At 37.3% G+C, this 15,009-nt stretch overlaps 1 protein-coding gene across 1 annotated transcript in view; it reads left to right on the forward strand.

Annotated features, from left to right (window-relative positions):
* Positions 1–15,009, forward strand: part of EIF5B (eukaryotic translation initiation factor 5B) — a 37,206-nt gene that overhangs the window by 12,757 nt on the left and 9,440 nt on the right. The window contains exons 2-14 of the mRNA XM_086619453.1: positions 1,509–1,634; positions 1,719–1,803; positions 2,200–2,848; positions 3,315–3,535; positions 3,702–3,852; positions 5,420–5,515; positions 6,706–6,792; positions 8,216–8,305; positions 10,066–10,361; positions 10,998–11,105; positions 11,254–11,364; positions 12,240–12,307; positions 13,655–13,796. Of these exons, the coding sequence (XP_086475579.1) occupies positions 1,509–1,634; positions 1,719–1,803; positions 2,200–2,848; positions 3,315–3,535; positions 3,702–3,852; positions 5,420–5,515; positions 6,706–6,792; positions 8,216–8,305; positions 10,066–10,361; positions 10,998–11,105; positions 11,254–11,364; positions 12,240–12,307; positions 13,655–13,796 (2,230 nt within the window). The remainder of the gene's footprint in view (positions 1–1,508; positions 1,635–1,718; positions 1,804–2,199; positions 2,849–3,314; positions 3,536–3,701; positions 3,853–5,419; positions 5,516–6,705; positions 6,793–8,215; positions 8,306–10,065; positions 10,362–10,997; positions 11,106–11,253; positions 11,365–12,239; positions 12,308–13,654; positions 13,797–15,009) is intronic.

Below are 15,009 nucleotides of genomic sequence, written 5' to 3' on the forward strand. Positions count from 1 at the left end.
TCTCTTCTTTTGCAAAGGGAAATAAAACTTAGACTTATTGAATTTCAGAATCTTTAAAGGAGTAAATAAGTACTTGATTTTCTTTATTATCATTGTTCAACTTCTGGGTTTGTAAATTGACGAGGCTGAAGCTCTGGTAGCTTAGAATTGGCTGATGTCTTGGAGGTCCTGAATTTGGAAGAAAATTATTTCCCTTGTTTTCTGGATATAGATTCAGATATTTGGTAGGTCAGCTTTTGTGTGACTGATGTGTTCTAAGTGGGTGGTAGTAATTGAGACAGTGAAACTGTGAAATAAAGAACAACTTTTTGCCCACGTATCTAAGAGGGGATTAGATGAGATATTAATAGCATATTGATTAAATGGTTTCTGAAACTGCAAGCTGTGATAGAAGTAGCATCCTAATATTTGCTACTTAATAGACCAATTTTGGTCTGAGTCTGCGAAGTTCTATGTGTGAAGCAGAGAATAGGTAAGTCTCCTTTCTTACAATGTATTGTGAGTGTGATGAGGTGGAAAAACCTCTGGACACTACCTAGACTAAGTCTTTGCTCAATTCTCATGGTAAGAGTCAAGAAAAAGTGTATCTGAATTACCAGTCATTGATAAAGCACAGGAAAAAAGCCGCTTCTGCTTAGTTGCAGATGAAAGGTTATTTATAGCAAGGGAAATGCTTTTGAAAGTGAAATTTAATAGAATGAGATCTAATGAGGAAGGATACATATTTCAGATGCTTAGTGAAACTTCCTTTGGCTTTCTTTAGGCCTGGGACGGGTAATACTAAGGCAAGTGGTGGAAACGGTTGCTTGCCAACTGTGTTGGTATTTTTTATGATCTCCTTTAGAGTCTGGCTTAGGGCTGAACTGTGTTCCTTCATGTGATTCTTTTCTTGAAAGATGAGACTAAAACTGATGGTAAAGCATAGGCAACTGTTCTAAGTTGGAAGCTGTGAAGAACTTCCACTTACTTGCTAAATAAAAAATCAGTAGCTTTTTTGTTTGCTAAAGGGTGTTTAAAGGAGCAGATGAGTGCTTCTTAATATAGTTTCCTGGTTATTAAATTGCAAGATTTCTTCTGTTAGTGCTTCATATTGGGACTTTTCATTATGGGGCTGCCTTTCTATCAATGACACCTATTCTGATTTGGAGGGCTAAATGATTTATCTTTTGGATGAACAAAGTGAAACAGTCTAGTTACCTTCTTTCAAGATGTTTATCAAATCTCACCTCTAAACTTTTAAAGCCAGTATTGCAAGAACTGAACATGTTTCACTGTTCCATATGCCTTTAAGTACACACATTTGTGAAGTTTTTTCTTTTCATCCTACTGGGTGGAATAAGGTAATAGTGCATAATGGTTTGTTAAATGTGGTTTTTGCCCCTGCATTGCTTATGTTTTGTGATTGATATTAGGTTTTGATGCTTCTGTTTGCTTTATGCAGATGACTTCTACTTATGTAAACTTAACGTTTGACCTCTTGATAACCCTGCTTTCCTTTTACATTTTAGTGCAAAAGATGATATTGATATTGATGCCCTTGCTGCTGAGATAGAAGGTGCAGGAGCTGCAAAGGAGCAAGAGCCCCAGAAATCCAAAGGCAAAAAGAAAAAAGAGAAGAAGAAACAGGATTTTGAGTAAGTTTGTTTTTTTCTGTCTTATTTTATTCCATTATACAAGACCTCAGTTACTTAAGTACCATAACTTCTTTCTTATTTTAGTGAAGATGATATCCTGAAGGAGCTGGAAGAACTGTCAATAGAGGCGCAAGGAGGGAAAGTTGACAGGGAACCTTCTACAGGAAAGGTGAACACTGAGAGGGAGGTGGGCTATTTAATAGGAAATAGTTGAAATATGAGACATCTCTGTTCCAGAAGAGTTCTAGTGTTGCAGTGTAGTTGGAAATCTTACATGAAGCATGCAGTGAGCATGTATTTTTAATTATACTTGATCATATTTTCATAGAAAAGCCAATTGTGAAAGATTTACCAAAATCCATGCCTTCATGCTGATAATTTTTCATAGCCAATCAGAATAAACTGTAATTGTGGGCTGAGGTGTAGTGCACTCAGCAGGAATAGCTACTGCTTTCAGCCATTGTCTTCAATAAGAGAAGTTTTTCTTGACATCTTTCAATGCTGCTTCTTGCTCACAAGACCAAGTAATTTATCATGACTGATTATTGAATTGTTTAATTACCAGGTTGAAAATGACAATGAAGAAAACTTATCAAAACAAGATAAAAAAAGGAAAGGAAAGAGTAAAAAAGCCAATCTGGAAAATGACTATGATAGTGAGGAAGTGGAAGATAAAGACAAAAAATCTAAAAAATCTCAGAAAGGAAAACAAGACATGCTTTCTGGCAGCGATGATGATGATCATGAGATGCAGCTTAAGAAAAGTAAAGGGAAAACACAGAAGTCAAATAAAAAGCATGATCTCTCAGAAGAAGATGAAACTAACATTAAGAAAAGCAAAGAGCGGGTGGGGGCAATGTCTACAGGTGAGAGTGGTGATGAATCAGATGAGGTCTCCCAATCTAGAAAAGGACAAAAGAAAAATCTAAAACCAAAGTCCACTCCTGCTGTTGAAAGTGGGGATGATGAAGAACCACCTTCATTCAAAGTGAAAACAGTGGCTCAAAAAAAAGCAGAAAAAAAAGAACGTGAAAGGAAAAAACGTGAGGAAGAAAAAGCCAAACTGAGGAAGCAGAAAGAGAAGGAAGAATCAGAAGGTGGTAAAGAACCAGCAAAGCCAAAGGAAGCTCCAAAAAAAGCTGAGAAGGCTTCTCCTGAAGTCACAGCACCTCCTGGCCCTGGAGAAAAAGGAGAGATCCCTGCAGGAGCAGAGGGTTTGTAATGTGGTTTCTAAAACTGTAATTTAAACACTGTAGGCCTCATAAGAAGGCCAAAGATTTGGCAGGGAGTGGGGATGATTTGTTGCTTTATTCTGAATCAGGAATACTAGACATTGGTAGCCTTGTCTGTCTCTGTGTTGGCTCACATGTGTTGTTTTTTTTTCTGGCCTGTAGTTTGGTCAGGTACATGGGAAAACAGAAGCCAGATGGTGAATTCTCCTTACGATATGTGCTTACAGTTCTGTATTGCAAACATACTTTTTCACTTCCCAGTTATTGTTACTTTAAGACTTCAGGCCCTGACTTAGTAATGTAAGAGACAGTTTTATTTTTTCATTATGAAGTGCACATGTAGTAGCCAGTCAAAATGTTACCCATTTGGTGTTATTTATCATATTTGAAACATTGTGTTTAAAGTATCTTTAAAATTTCCTTGAATATATGCCTCTTCTTTCTGAAGCTGATGATAATGAGGGCGACAAAAAGAAAAAAGACAAGAAAAAAAAGAAAGGTGAGAAAGAAGAAAAAGAAAAAGAGAAGAAAAAGGGTCCCAGTAAAGCCACGGTTAAAGCAATGCAAGAAGCCTTGGCTAAAATGAAAGAGGAGGAGGAAAGGGCAAAAAGAGAGGAGGAAGAACGCATAAGACGACTGGAGGAACTAGAAGCAAAGCGCAAAGAGGAGGTACTGTGTATCTTTCTTTGAGAATAGAATGCGAGAAGGGGTAGTCTTAACCTGTACCCTTGCTGGATTAGACCTTAATATGTTTCTCATCAACAGAATATACACTTGGCCAGCTTTTGTGTAAAGCATGCTTTAAATTTCTGCATGTTTTTTAACCTTTTTCTAGGAACGATTAGAGCAAGAGAGGAAAGAAAGAAAGAAACAGAAGGAAAAAGAGAGGAAGGAGCGCTTGAAAAAGGAGGGAAAACTTTTAACAAAAGCTCAACGAGAAGCCAGAGCCAGAGCGGAGGCTACTCTTAAACTACTCCAAGCTCAGGGTAAGCAGTAAACTGTAAAATAATAACAATAATTTTTTTTTTTACATAAATTTTCATACCCCGTACTGCTGTTTGTTGTGTTTGGTTTTTTTCCTCTCTGGAGGTAGGAGAGCAAATACTCAGTAATTTTATGTAAAGCTGCTCTTTTGTCAAGGAAGACAGTGTGTGTGGCCTGCCCCCTGATTTTTTTTAAGTGGGTTTAAATGTCTGTATGTTTTTATCTTACACTTTAAATATCCAACTTTTTAATACATTCCACCTGTGGTTTAAAGATGTTAGTTATGGAACTTAGGAAAAAATCACTTCTTTCCATTGCTTAGTGCAAAGGCCAGGAAGAGCAGGTGGGCTGCAGTGCAGGTCTTATAAGACCAGTGATCTGTGTCCTCTTGAATTAATTCACATGCTCGCTTAAGCGAGTGCCTTATTTTGTCTCAGGTTAGCTACTCTGTGGGAAGAGTATATCCTCTTGCATTTGCTTCAGGAAAAGGATGTATAGGAGCTTTCCTGCTTTTCTGTCCAATATAATCAGTTTCCATTGCAATGAAGTAAGCGTATCCAATGTATTGTAAGCCCATGTCCTAAGTTGTTCCTGCTAACTTGTTTGTGGCTAAGGAAGGAAACAAATTCCTGAGTCCGGAGTATCCTTTTCGTATTTTTGGGGAACACCATCTGACACTTTGCTGGTAGTTGGATGTGTAAGGGTAGGAATCTCTAGCTAGTAAAATATTTGGAGCTCTTAAACATACACAAAGGTCATTTCTCTTCAGTTGTTGCTGTAGTTATTAGAATCCTTCTGTTTGTATGCTGCCACAACTGAATTTTTGTCAGATCTACATGGTAAATCACACGGTATCTGGAGGAGTTTTGAGTGTTTCGGAAGGTGCAGTAGTGATTAAACTATTAGTCTGTCTTTGCACCAAACTTCTGTTTTTAGTCGAATCCTTTCCAGCATTACAGTGTGTCTTTCTGGTGAGGTGAAGATGAAGCTGACGAATTGAACCTGACATTATTTTAATACTTAAACCCATCTATGTTAAAAAAATAAACAAACAAAAAAACTTCAACATTGAGCAACAGGGAAAATACTATCTACTGAACAACCTTAAGCTTTTAAGGAGAGCTGTGCCTCCTAACTATTCCAGGTTGTCTGAAACTAGGATGACTGGCAGACAGGTTTTAAGTGAGTTTCAGCATAGCAGACTTTAGATAGACATACACTTGTTAAACTTGAGGTATATGTATTCATGAAATCCTATGTGTGTGTGTGATAGCTTCAAACCTGGAGCCTTAGAATCAGATTGTTCGGTGTTTGTTGTTCCTGCACCCTGTGCTTCCCTATTAGTAATCTAACTTCTTTTTGAGAGCATTCAGAGTACCTGAAGAACTATATTTCACTCAAGTTTTGCAGCTTTTGAAAACCAGGCTTTTAAAAAGGTAAAACATGCATTGAACCTGCTTTTCACTTGTTCGTACACCTTGCAATTCTGGAAAAAATGTTCTCATTTAAACCAAAGCTTATGTTTAGTAATTAATCACCTGGATTTTCTTTCTCACAACTTTTTTGCAGGTGTTGAAGTGCCATCCAAAGACTCTGTGCCAAAGAAGAGGCCGATTTATGAAGACAAAAAGAAAAAGAAGCAGCAGCAGCCGGAAAATAAAGAAGGTGTGGTTTGCATATATAGATACTTAATAGATTAGTCACGTTTCCAGAAGTGTTTGTGGAATAAATCAGTTAATCCTAAACTAACTGCACTTCAGAGTGCCTCTGAGGTTCTTCCGACGGCCCTGCCCCCGCATGCCAGTACTGATGCGTTAGGATCCTAAACTTGTTTTGAAGGCTACTCACTTAATCGTTTGTTTTACAATCTACTTGACTGTTACCTTTTTCCTAACCTGGGTATTTTTGTTAAAATTTCTAAATGTTTGAGGTGTACAGAATGTAAAGGCCTTTTATGAATGTGAGGTTGAATGCTTTGTGTGCATGTGTAGGTTAAATACAGCGTAGTGTAAGTAATAATGAGTTGTAATTAGGTCTAAGTTGATGTCTCAGGATGAAAGGAGATTGATCCTAGCTTTAGTATTTTTCTTTTAAGTTGGAGAAGATTTGTTTTGTTTTGTTGTATATAAAAACAATTTTCAGTTTCCAGAGTGTGAGTAGTTCATAGAGCTTGCATTTTTTGAAAATTTGTAATTTATTACACTAATTAGGCATAGATCGAATATGCCAGAACTTTTTACTTTTGTGCTTCATGATTTTCCGGTGTGGGTATTACAGTGGCTCTTCTCAAGACTATTCCTTAGTTTTTTTTTAAAAAACCCCCACCTCCTGGTATCAAAATTTTTGTTATTTAGCTGGTTTTGGGGTTTTTTGTTGTTGTTTTCTTTTTACATTCAACATGAGTTATGTGGCTACTTACCACTTAAGGAATGTGTGTGAAGAATTGAGAACGGTGCTTATCTGAATTGTATCAGTGATTTATTTTTTTTAATATGGAACAGTAGAGCAAGAATGGGTAGTTCATTAGTATTACTTCATTTTCTCTTGTCTTTCAAAGAAAGTGAGTTTGTTTTGATGTTCAAAAGCAATGGTAATCCTCTTAGCCAATAACTGACCTATCACATAAATCTATTTAGCTGCTTAGAAAGCCAAATGTTTTTCAGACAAGCCGCATGCTCTAGCTTTGTTTTAGCTCAATAAGTGGGAGTTCAGTTAGTTTGGTATTACATAAATTCAGATTTCATTTACTTATAACAGCACAACTTAAAAATAGAACTTAAACGTGAAGCTGTATGTCTAAGTTGATTTGCACTTTGAAAGAATCTAGCAACCAATTTGCTGTCTTAAAGTTTCAGAAAGTGTGGAGCTAACTTCCCCAGCTGAAGATGCTGTAGAACTGGAAACACCAGTAAAAGAAGAGACTCCTCTTCCAGTAGAGCCAGGTAAGTAGTAATGACAATAAACTTAAAACACATAAGACTGTGTGGCAGTACTGTATGGTGGGTATCATACCTTGTTGAATGGGGGCTGAGTGGCCATCCTTTCTTGAGGTAGTTGCTGGGTTTTTTTCTTTTCCTAAGGGAGGAACTGATGGAATTTTATGGAGTAAAAAGGCGTGAAGCTTCAAAATGAGAATGTAAAAGTCCCTTACTCTGGGTGAACTCCAGTGTTCAATTGGCTTAGGCAGCTATTAAATAAGCATGTTCAGTGCCTTATGATTAACTCCTTTGACTTTTGAAAAGGCTGTTTTGTCAGCAGTTAGGTGAGGGTAGGGAGGAAATATGCTACTCCTAGTATTGATACTGCAATGTTCACAGTGACTATATTCTTGATTCCCAAATGTTTTGCTTTTATAAGTGCTGAATGCAGGGGATATGGGTTAGTTTGTGAAACTGAGTATCAGTCTAGCAAGTGACTGTTGCCCTCGTTTTTGCCTACACACAGTACTTGTTATGGCAAAATCACATTGTACTGGACTTCTTTCTCAGGAAGGAGACAAAACAATTTTTACCCTTATTAAGTCAGACAAATACTCACAAAATTTCCAGCTTTTTGAAAACAAAGCTGAATGTGTACTCTAATTCTAGCTTGACTTACCGCTTGAAGGAACAATTCCATTGCCATAAAAGTGAAGTGCTCACTGGCAGAACATTAGTTCCCAGTTAACATTCTAGCAGTTAATGTTCTGAACTTACTCTTAATTTCAAAGAGCTGAAATTTCATGATGCTTCATGTGCTGCAACATGTATATGGTTTAATGCCTCTTTTGGAGAGGGTTTAAAATTTGCATTTTTCCATTTGTCTATTATTAAATGCTGCAGTCTCGTCATATATCTGACTGAATTCTTGCTGGAATGAATATATTTAATGCTTCTGGAATCCATGGTGTAATTATGTTAAGGCACCTGGAGCCCTAAAATAACACTTTTTATCAACAATTAGTTGTTTTCCCACTGATTAAAATCAATACTGTAACCTAACTTGTTTTCTTATTTCTCTGTCACTTAGTTACACATGGCTGTTAATTGGGCAGCTCCTTTCAAGAAATGTCGTTGTGGTAGAGGTTTGTGTGGCATGCATTATGCAGGCACTTGTATGATATGTAGACAGGAACTAGATGAGTAGTTTAGCTGTGTCTTCCAAAAAAATGTGTTTTGCTAGGCAAATATGCTGACACTGTAAGATTTTGTGGAGAGAACTGAAGACTGCTAAATATGCAGTATTTTCTGTTTAGGGAAAATTGAGATAATTTGGTAGAATTATGGTAGCAGCAAACTTTTAAGTTGCAGTTGTCAGTATGTCAAAGGAAGGGGCATCTAAAAATGTATGTTGCTGGGCAGTTTCCTTTAATGTTGGACTTCTTAGTTTCAGAAGAAAAGGAGGAAGAAGAAGAAATGGAAGATGCTGGCTTGGATGACTGGGAAGCTATGGTTAGTGATGAAGATGGAGAGAAAGGTGGGCATGTAAATACCAAACAGATGCTTTTTCTAATTAAGAGGTTTCTTTGGGCTGTTTTTTTTTTTTCTGTAGGAAATGGTGTATTTAGATTCTCCCCCCAGCCTGTTAGATAAATTGTGAGGCAAGTGTGATAAATAGATAAAAGATTCTCTTCTCAAAGGCAGAGCTTTCAGAAACTGCACAAATACTGCTCAAGAAGTCACTTTGGAAGTGCAGTTATCACCTAAAATATATCAGGTGGACTTTTTTTTTTGTGAGAGTAAAAGTCCTCTCCTCTTAATATGTGCTTAAACCACCTCTGGTAGCTTAGAGAAACCTTTTACCTGGTACTGTATTTCTCTACTAACCATTCTGAAGACATAACAGCATTACTACACAGATCCAGTAACATCTAGGAGAGTATCTTTGAGACATGTTCTCGTGAAGGTTAGTGTGCATTCATTATCGTAAGTTCTAGATACCTTTTCTCATCTACTTCTTTGAGAGGCAGGTGTGGAAGAAAGAATTGCCAGAACATTCATATGGCAATGTATATGCCAAGGCCCATAGTCTGTCTGCAGCCAACAGCAATGCCTGAGGAAGTTACAGCTGCATAAGAATGCAGGGATAACATCTCAGCTGTTTTCTTCTAGTGGTGGAGAAAGCAGTATTGCTGCAAGTCATCCTGAACAGGAGTTGATTACTGTTGTTAGTGCTTCCATGGAGTGTCTTCTCTTAAGGTCAAAGACTATTCATGAAGTATTTTTTGACTTGCTCAGCCCTGTACTTCCGGCACCTGTGCTTTCAAGTGTAATGCTCTAGGTACATATATGTATAGCAGTATGGATTTTATTTTAGCACAAACCTGTGTTCCTGTGGTGCTGGACTGGTGGCCTTTGAATACTAAGGGCTGCTACCTTCTTGAAAGTCCGTTTTAGTATGTTGCCATGGTCCTGGGAAGAATGTCGCATCCCACTTCTCGCTGCTTGGAATGTGATCCAGAAAATGAGCCTTCCTGGAAACTGGTTTTCGTGCATTGCCAAGCTGGTGGACTTTCAATGTAGCAAGGAAACATAAGTAATCTCTAAGAGCAGTGAGCCTCCTAGGAGCTCTGTAAGGAAGATAATTCATGGCTTTGAAGTATTCATTAGCTTGAGTCTTATGATTTTGCAAGTAAGGTAAATGAGAAGCTTTCAAAGGAAGAAAATTATTTTTGATAGTTCTTTTTATTTGTTCACTGAAGAATTCCTCTGAAAAATATTAATCTTTCTCCAAACAGTCTAGGAAAACCTTAAGATGAGATTTTTTTAAAGATGTAGAAGAGACCATTTGTTCTGGTTACTACTTGTGCTTAAATGTGCATTCCTGATCAGTAATACACAGAATCCGTATTGTGTTGAATCTGGAGTATTTTAGCTTTCTGTTTAAAGGTGTTAGTGAATTAATTCCTCTGTGAAGTGGAAACAGCTTTAAACAATGTCACTTCATCTGAATGTTTGCAAATGATGACAAGTGTAAGTGTGCTGATTATATCATTCCTCCCGTCACCCCAAACTCACTCTACTTGCACGGATCCTAAACACAAGTCAGCAGCTCTGAACATAGAACACTTTTTTGTGTTGAAAATTGAAAAATGATCTTGACTGGCACTTCTTGAATGGAACCTACTCTCAGTCCTCACTCTTCTATAGCAGTCTCTGGGTTTTCTGTTGTCTTCTCCCCCAGAAGTGAGACTTTAATAGAGAATTTTTACTTCAGATTTTGTGTTTTTTTGACAGAGAGCAAACCTGTCCACATTGAGGTCAAAGAACAAAACGAAGTGGATGAGGAAGAAGAGGAGGAAGATGATGAGGAAGAAGACGAAGAGGAGAGTGAAGAATCTGAAGATAGTGAAGGGAGTGAAGATGAGGATGAAAAGACTTCAGATGAGAGAGAGACGGACTCCCAAGCTATTGGAAAACAATCTATGGAAAAAAAGCTCAGCAAGGAAATTAGCTCCGATTCTGAGTACGACTCTGACGACGACCGCACTAAGGAAGAGCGTGCTTACGACAAAGCTAAGCGGAGGATCGAGGTATGAAGATACAGCTTTATTTGAATAGCTGGACTCTTGTGTTGTGTAAGAAACAACTTAATCTTCACTTCATTGAAAAGCCTTTTAACCGTATTTGTGAAAATGACTGTGTCATGACTAATGTTAAGGCAGGTCCAGAAATTGGGTTAATTAAGAAAAAATACCTGTTTCTGCCTGAAGATTAAGTATTTGGCTTTAGACAACTTGATCACAAAGAACGTGCACTTCGGTGTCGTTGCCCTCCACCTCTCCCCCTCCTGGAAAAAGAGGCTTTAATCCTTTACAGATAGATATTTCAGAGTTTTAAAAGATGTATTTGTAAACCGTTGAACGTTTTTGTGGCTGCTAATGTCCTCAGTTTCCTTACCCAAGATCCTTTTTCAGAATGCACCATCAACAAAGCTACATAGTGGATATAATAGTTTAGCTACCAGACTGTAACGAAAACCAACCAAACAAAAACTTAGCTGTTAGTTGTAAACTTTTGATTTGCCAAAAGAGAGATGACAGACCTTGAATTGCCTTGAAAATTTAAGTCTTACAGTTAACTCTGGTTTTTGTGTGTTTGTAATCAAATCAAGAGATGAACTGTAGTTTTTGGCTAATACTTAACCAATTTTTGTGTCTTTTACATAGAAGCGACGAGCTGAAAACAGCAAAAATATGAACACTGAAAAGCTCAGAGCACCAGTTATCTGTGTCCTGGGGCACGTAGACACAGGCAAGACCAAAATTTTAGATAAGGTAAGATGTGAAGTGTGAAGGCACTGCCTGTGCATCTTGTTTATTCATGTGTATTTTTTTGGTTGAAAATAGAAATAATTAAAGTGTACTCAAAGAGATTACTTCAGTCTCTTACATGTAAGTATTTCTGGACTTTTTTTATCTTTAGCTCCGCCATACTCATGTACAGGACAGTGAAGCTGGTGGTATCACTCAGCAGATTGGTGCGACTAATGTTCCCCTTGAAGCTATTAATGAGCAAACGAAGATGGTGAAAAATGTAAGTTATAGCACTTCAAAGACTTTTTTAAAAAAAAATAAAGCGTAAACTAGCTAAGACCTTGTGAGATTTTTTCCTGACACAGGCAGATGCGCTTCCCCCATCTGTAATATTTGGGTTGATGGGTTTTTAATTCCTATCCTCCTGCCTCCACTCCTCCTAAAGGGAAGGCTGTGTCATTTTTCATTTTAGTCGATACATTTGGCTTCAGTTAATGCATTGCCAGTTCTGCAGAAAAATACACAAGTACTGCTTACTCTGTTCTGGACAGTACCTGTATGTACATGGACTGCTTATGTGTCAATATTTTGATTGTAAATTGAGACTCTTGAAGCATATAGAGTATATTTTTTTGTTAAAAACTTACTTTTTTACTGTGTGTGCTGAAATTGGGCCAATTCCTGAGTGATGAATTTTATTGTGTTACAGAAATAGTAACTGTTTGGTATTGTTTGTTTTGGATACTATATGCTATTTTGCTTGCAACAGCAGCTGACTGAAAAACCTTGGTAGTGATGGCTTTTTCCAAGATTTTACTCAATTTATTAAAAACGTAAAGTCAGTGGAGGGCAGGAAATGTTCAAGGCAAGGATGATAAATCTCAGTAGCCTGAACTATTTTTCCCTCTTGTAGGCTGCCTTGTCTTACAAATTTTAGCTGAGCTTATGGCCACTCGATATCTAGGGAAATGTGCTGCATCATTTGTTTTTTGTATTGAAATGAGCTTTGACTGATTTGGTTTATGGAGGGTGCTGGCCCCTCTTAAAATACATATCTGGATTTTTTGAAGTGAAGGCTGTCAGTAATGCTGCCAACTCTTAGTTTTTTTTCTTCTGTGTAATCTTTACAAGATAGCTAATAATTTGAAATCTTAGTTTGACAGAGAGAACATAAAAATTCCAGGCATGCTGATAATCGACACTCCAGGACATGAGTCTTTCAGGTAATGTTTTCTCACAATATAGTACTTCCCAGAAGTCCTGGCTAAAACATCTGGATCTGTTTTTAACAAAGCTGTAGGTCTTTGCCTAATCCATTGTTTTTCTTCTCACTTGAAAAAAAATCCAAACTAAAACCAACCTAAAGTATAGGAATGAGTGGATTTGCTTAGCTTGCAGGTGCTTTTCATATCTGTTTAATTGATGACCTTTAATATCTGATTAATTTTCTGTCTTCATGCCAATTGAGCCATGAATACCTGAAAAGGCGTGTAAATAACTTTTTCCTTAATAGTTAGTGTAAGAGGAAAGATGGAAGCAGGAAGCTAGCTGGAGAAGAAAACGTGAGGATTTCAGGTGACCTAAGTATTCTGCTCTGAAAAATTGAAACTTCTGTCCTAGCTTCCAGTTCATTGTGTCCCAGTTAAGGTAACTGAGTTTATAAGACTGGAAGTTACGAGTTGCACAAGTCAGCTGAGTCTTAGCAGAGATCATATGCTGTCTAGGAACACCAGCGGCACACAGGCAAGCCACTAAATCAACTTTTAAGTTTTAAAACATGGCATGTGCAACTGAGGTAGGGCTCGGGTGAAATCCCTAAACGGAAGGATTAAGACTCTAGTGTGACATTCTTAAACATAAACCTCTGCAAGCATTGAAATGCCAGGTCTTAGCGCGCTTGGTAATGTTTTGATCAGTTCCTTGGCATCATACCACTTAGAGCTCTTCATCTTCTAGACAGGCTTTCTTTGGCGTCAAAGATGTCTGATAATCTTGGTGTTTATGTAGTATTGTATAATGAACTGTCTTGTTCAGATTTTGCACTCCTCTATTTCACTGTAACCTTTTCAATTATCACTCAGAAAAAGTCAGAATGTATCTTAGTGGTGAGGCACTGGAACAGGTTGCCCAGAGACATTGTGGATGCCCCATACCTGGAGGTGTTCAAGGCCAGGCTGGATGAGGCTTTGGGCAACCTGGTGTAGTGGAAGGTGTCCCTGCCCATGGCAGGGGGATTGGAACTAGATGATCTTTAAGGTCCCTTCCAACCCAAACCATTCTATGATTAACTTGTAAAAACATATAATAATAGGAAGACTCTTGGGAGAATAACGGTTGCTTGTTTTTGCTTACACATACTTCAACATCTTTTGTTAAATGAAGTTTACACAGTGTGATTTGACTATTTTGTTAATATGATTTATATTTCTGAGTGAAAAATAGCTACTTAAATACCTTTAGCTTTTTGTTGGTCAATGTAAGTTTGACACTGGATTTAGTGTTTTTGTTAAAGTTCCATTGCTACATGACTGATTTTTTTTTTTTTTTTCCTTCCTCTCTTAATGCCACAGCAATCTAAGAAATAGAGGAAGTTCACTTTGTGATATTGCTATACTTGTAGTTGACATCATGCATGGTTTGGAGCCACAGACGATTGAATCAATAAATCTGTTGAAATCTAAGAAATGCCCCTTTATAGTAGCTCTCAACAAGGTAAGATAGTGTTTTACTCTAATAGTGTGCTTTTATACTCTAATGGCGTATTTGGCATCTGAACATTTTCTGTTTCTTCCACCAACTTGAATTGTTTGTGTGAAGTCTGAAGCGGTGGTTCTTAGATCCTCTCTTGTGTTCTTCATGTCCTTCACCCCCTAGTGGGGTTTACAGGAGCTTTGCAGAACTATCTATCCGTTCTTCTCAGAGTCCTTACTGATAAGCTTCTTTACCTATGTAACTTCAGCATATTTCGTTCATGATTCTGGAAGTTGTACTTCAGTTGTGTGGGTTTTTTTTTCTTGCACCTACTCATATGGATTTAAGTGCATTTTCTGATAAAATTGAAAGACAAGCTTTGTGTTGAAAAGTACTACTTTATTTTAGTTACTGATACTTGTTTGACTTGAAGACAAAGCCGACTTTTAAGCTCATGGAACAGTAACATGTTGATCACTGGTGGGAATACTTCAGACTCTGCAATATTAAATGGTTAAGCCAGTTGTTTTTAGTCTTGTTTTTAACATAAGAAATTACAGTCTGCTTGTGATGACTTACATGAATTATAATAAGGAAATTACTCGTGTCCATTTACTTTGGATGCTATCTGACATACTGATAGAGAACTTACAGGAGAGTATTTGTGTGCAGTGTAAAAATTGCAGTACACTTTAAAAAATGAAATGAGCATTAAGATTGAAGGTTGTTAGAACTGAGGTGGCCATTATGTCATTGCTGAGAACAAGTTTTTTAAAAACACTGTTGCACGTAGAGATGTTGAGGCCTATAGTGAGCCTGAGATTAAATAGCCAGAAGTTCTTGCATTTCAGGTTATAGTTCTGTCATTTAACTAGATTATAATCCATTTTCTAAAGATGTAGTTTTGATTTGTACAGCAAAGGTAATAGTTTCTTGGACTAAGTCCATCCTGCTTTGAAAAACTACTTAGGGAAGTATATCTGAAGTATGCAGTTGTCTCTTGAACAACCCTCCTGTGATTCCTTCTGTGTAGGAACACAGGAAAGCGTCCAAATTCACCAGTAAGTTTTAAAAGTTCTTTGTAAAACTAGTACAATCTCTTTTCAGAAAAAAACACTTCCTTTTTTTTTTTGTGCATGTTGAAGCTATACTTGGGTCTTTCTTTGGAATGTTTTACCTTAAACTTGATGTAATTCATGTCTCTAAACTTTCCCGTATGAACCTAGGTTATTAC

The sequence above is a fragment of the Tauraco erythrolophus genome, chromosome 1, assembly GCF_009769465.1.
Source record: "Tauraco erythrolophus isolate bTauEry1 chromosome 1, bTauEry1.pri, whole genome shotgun sequence".
NCBI classification, from domain to species: Eukaryota; Metazoa; Chordata; class Aves; order Musophagiformes; family Musophagidae; genus Tauraco; species Tauraco erythrolophus.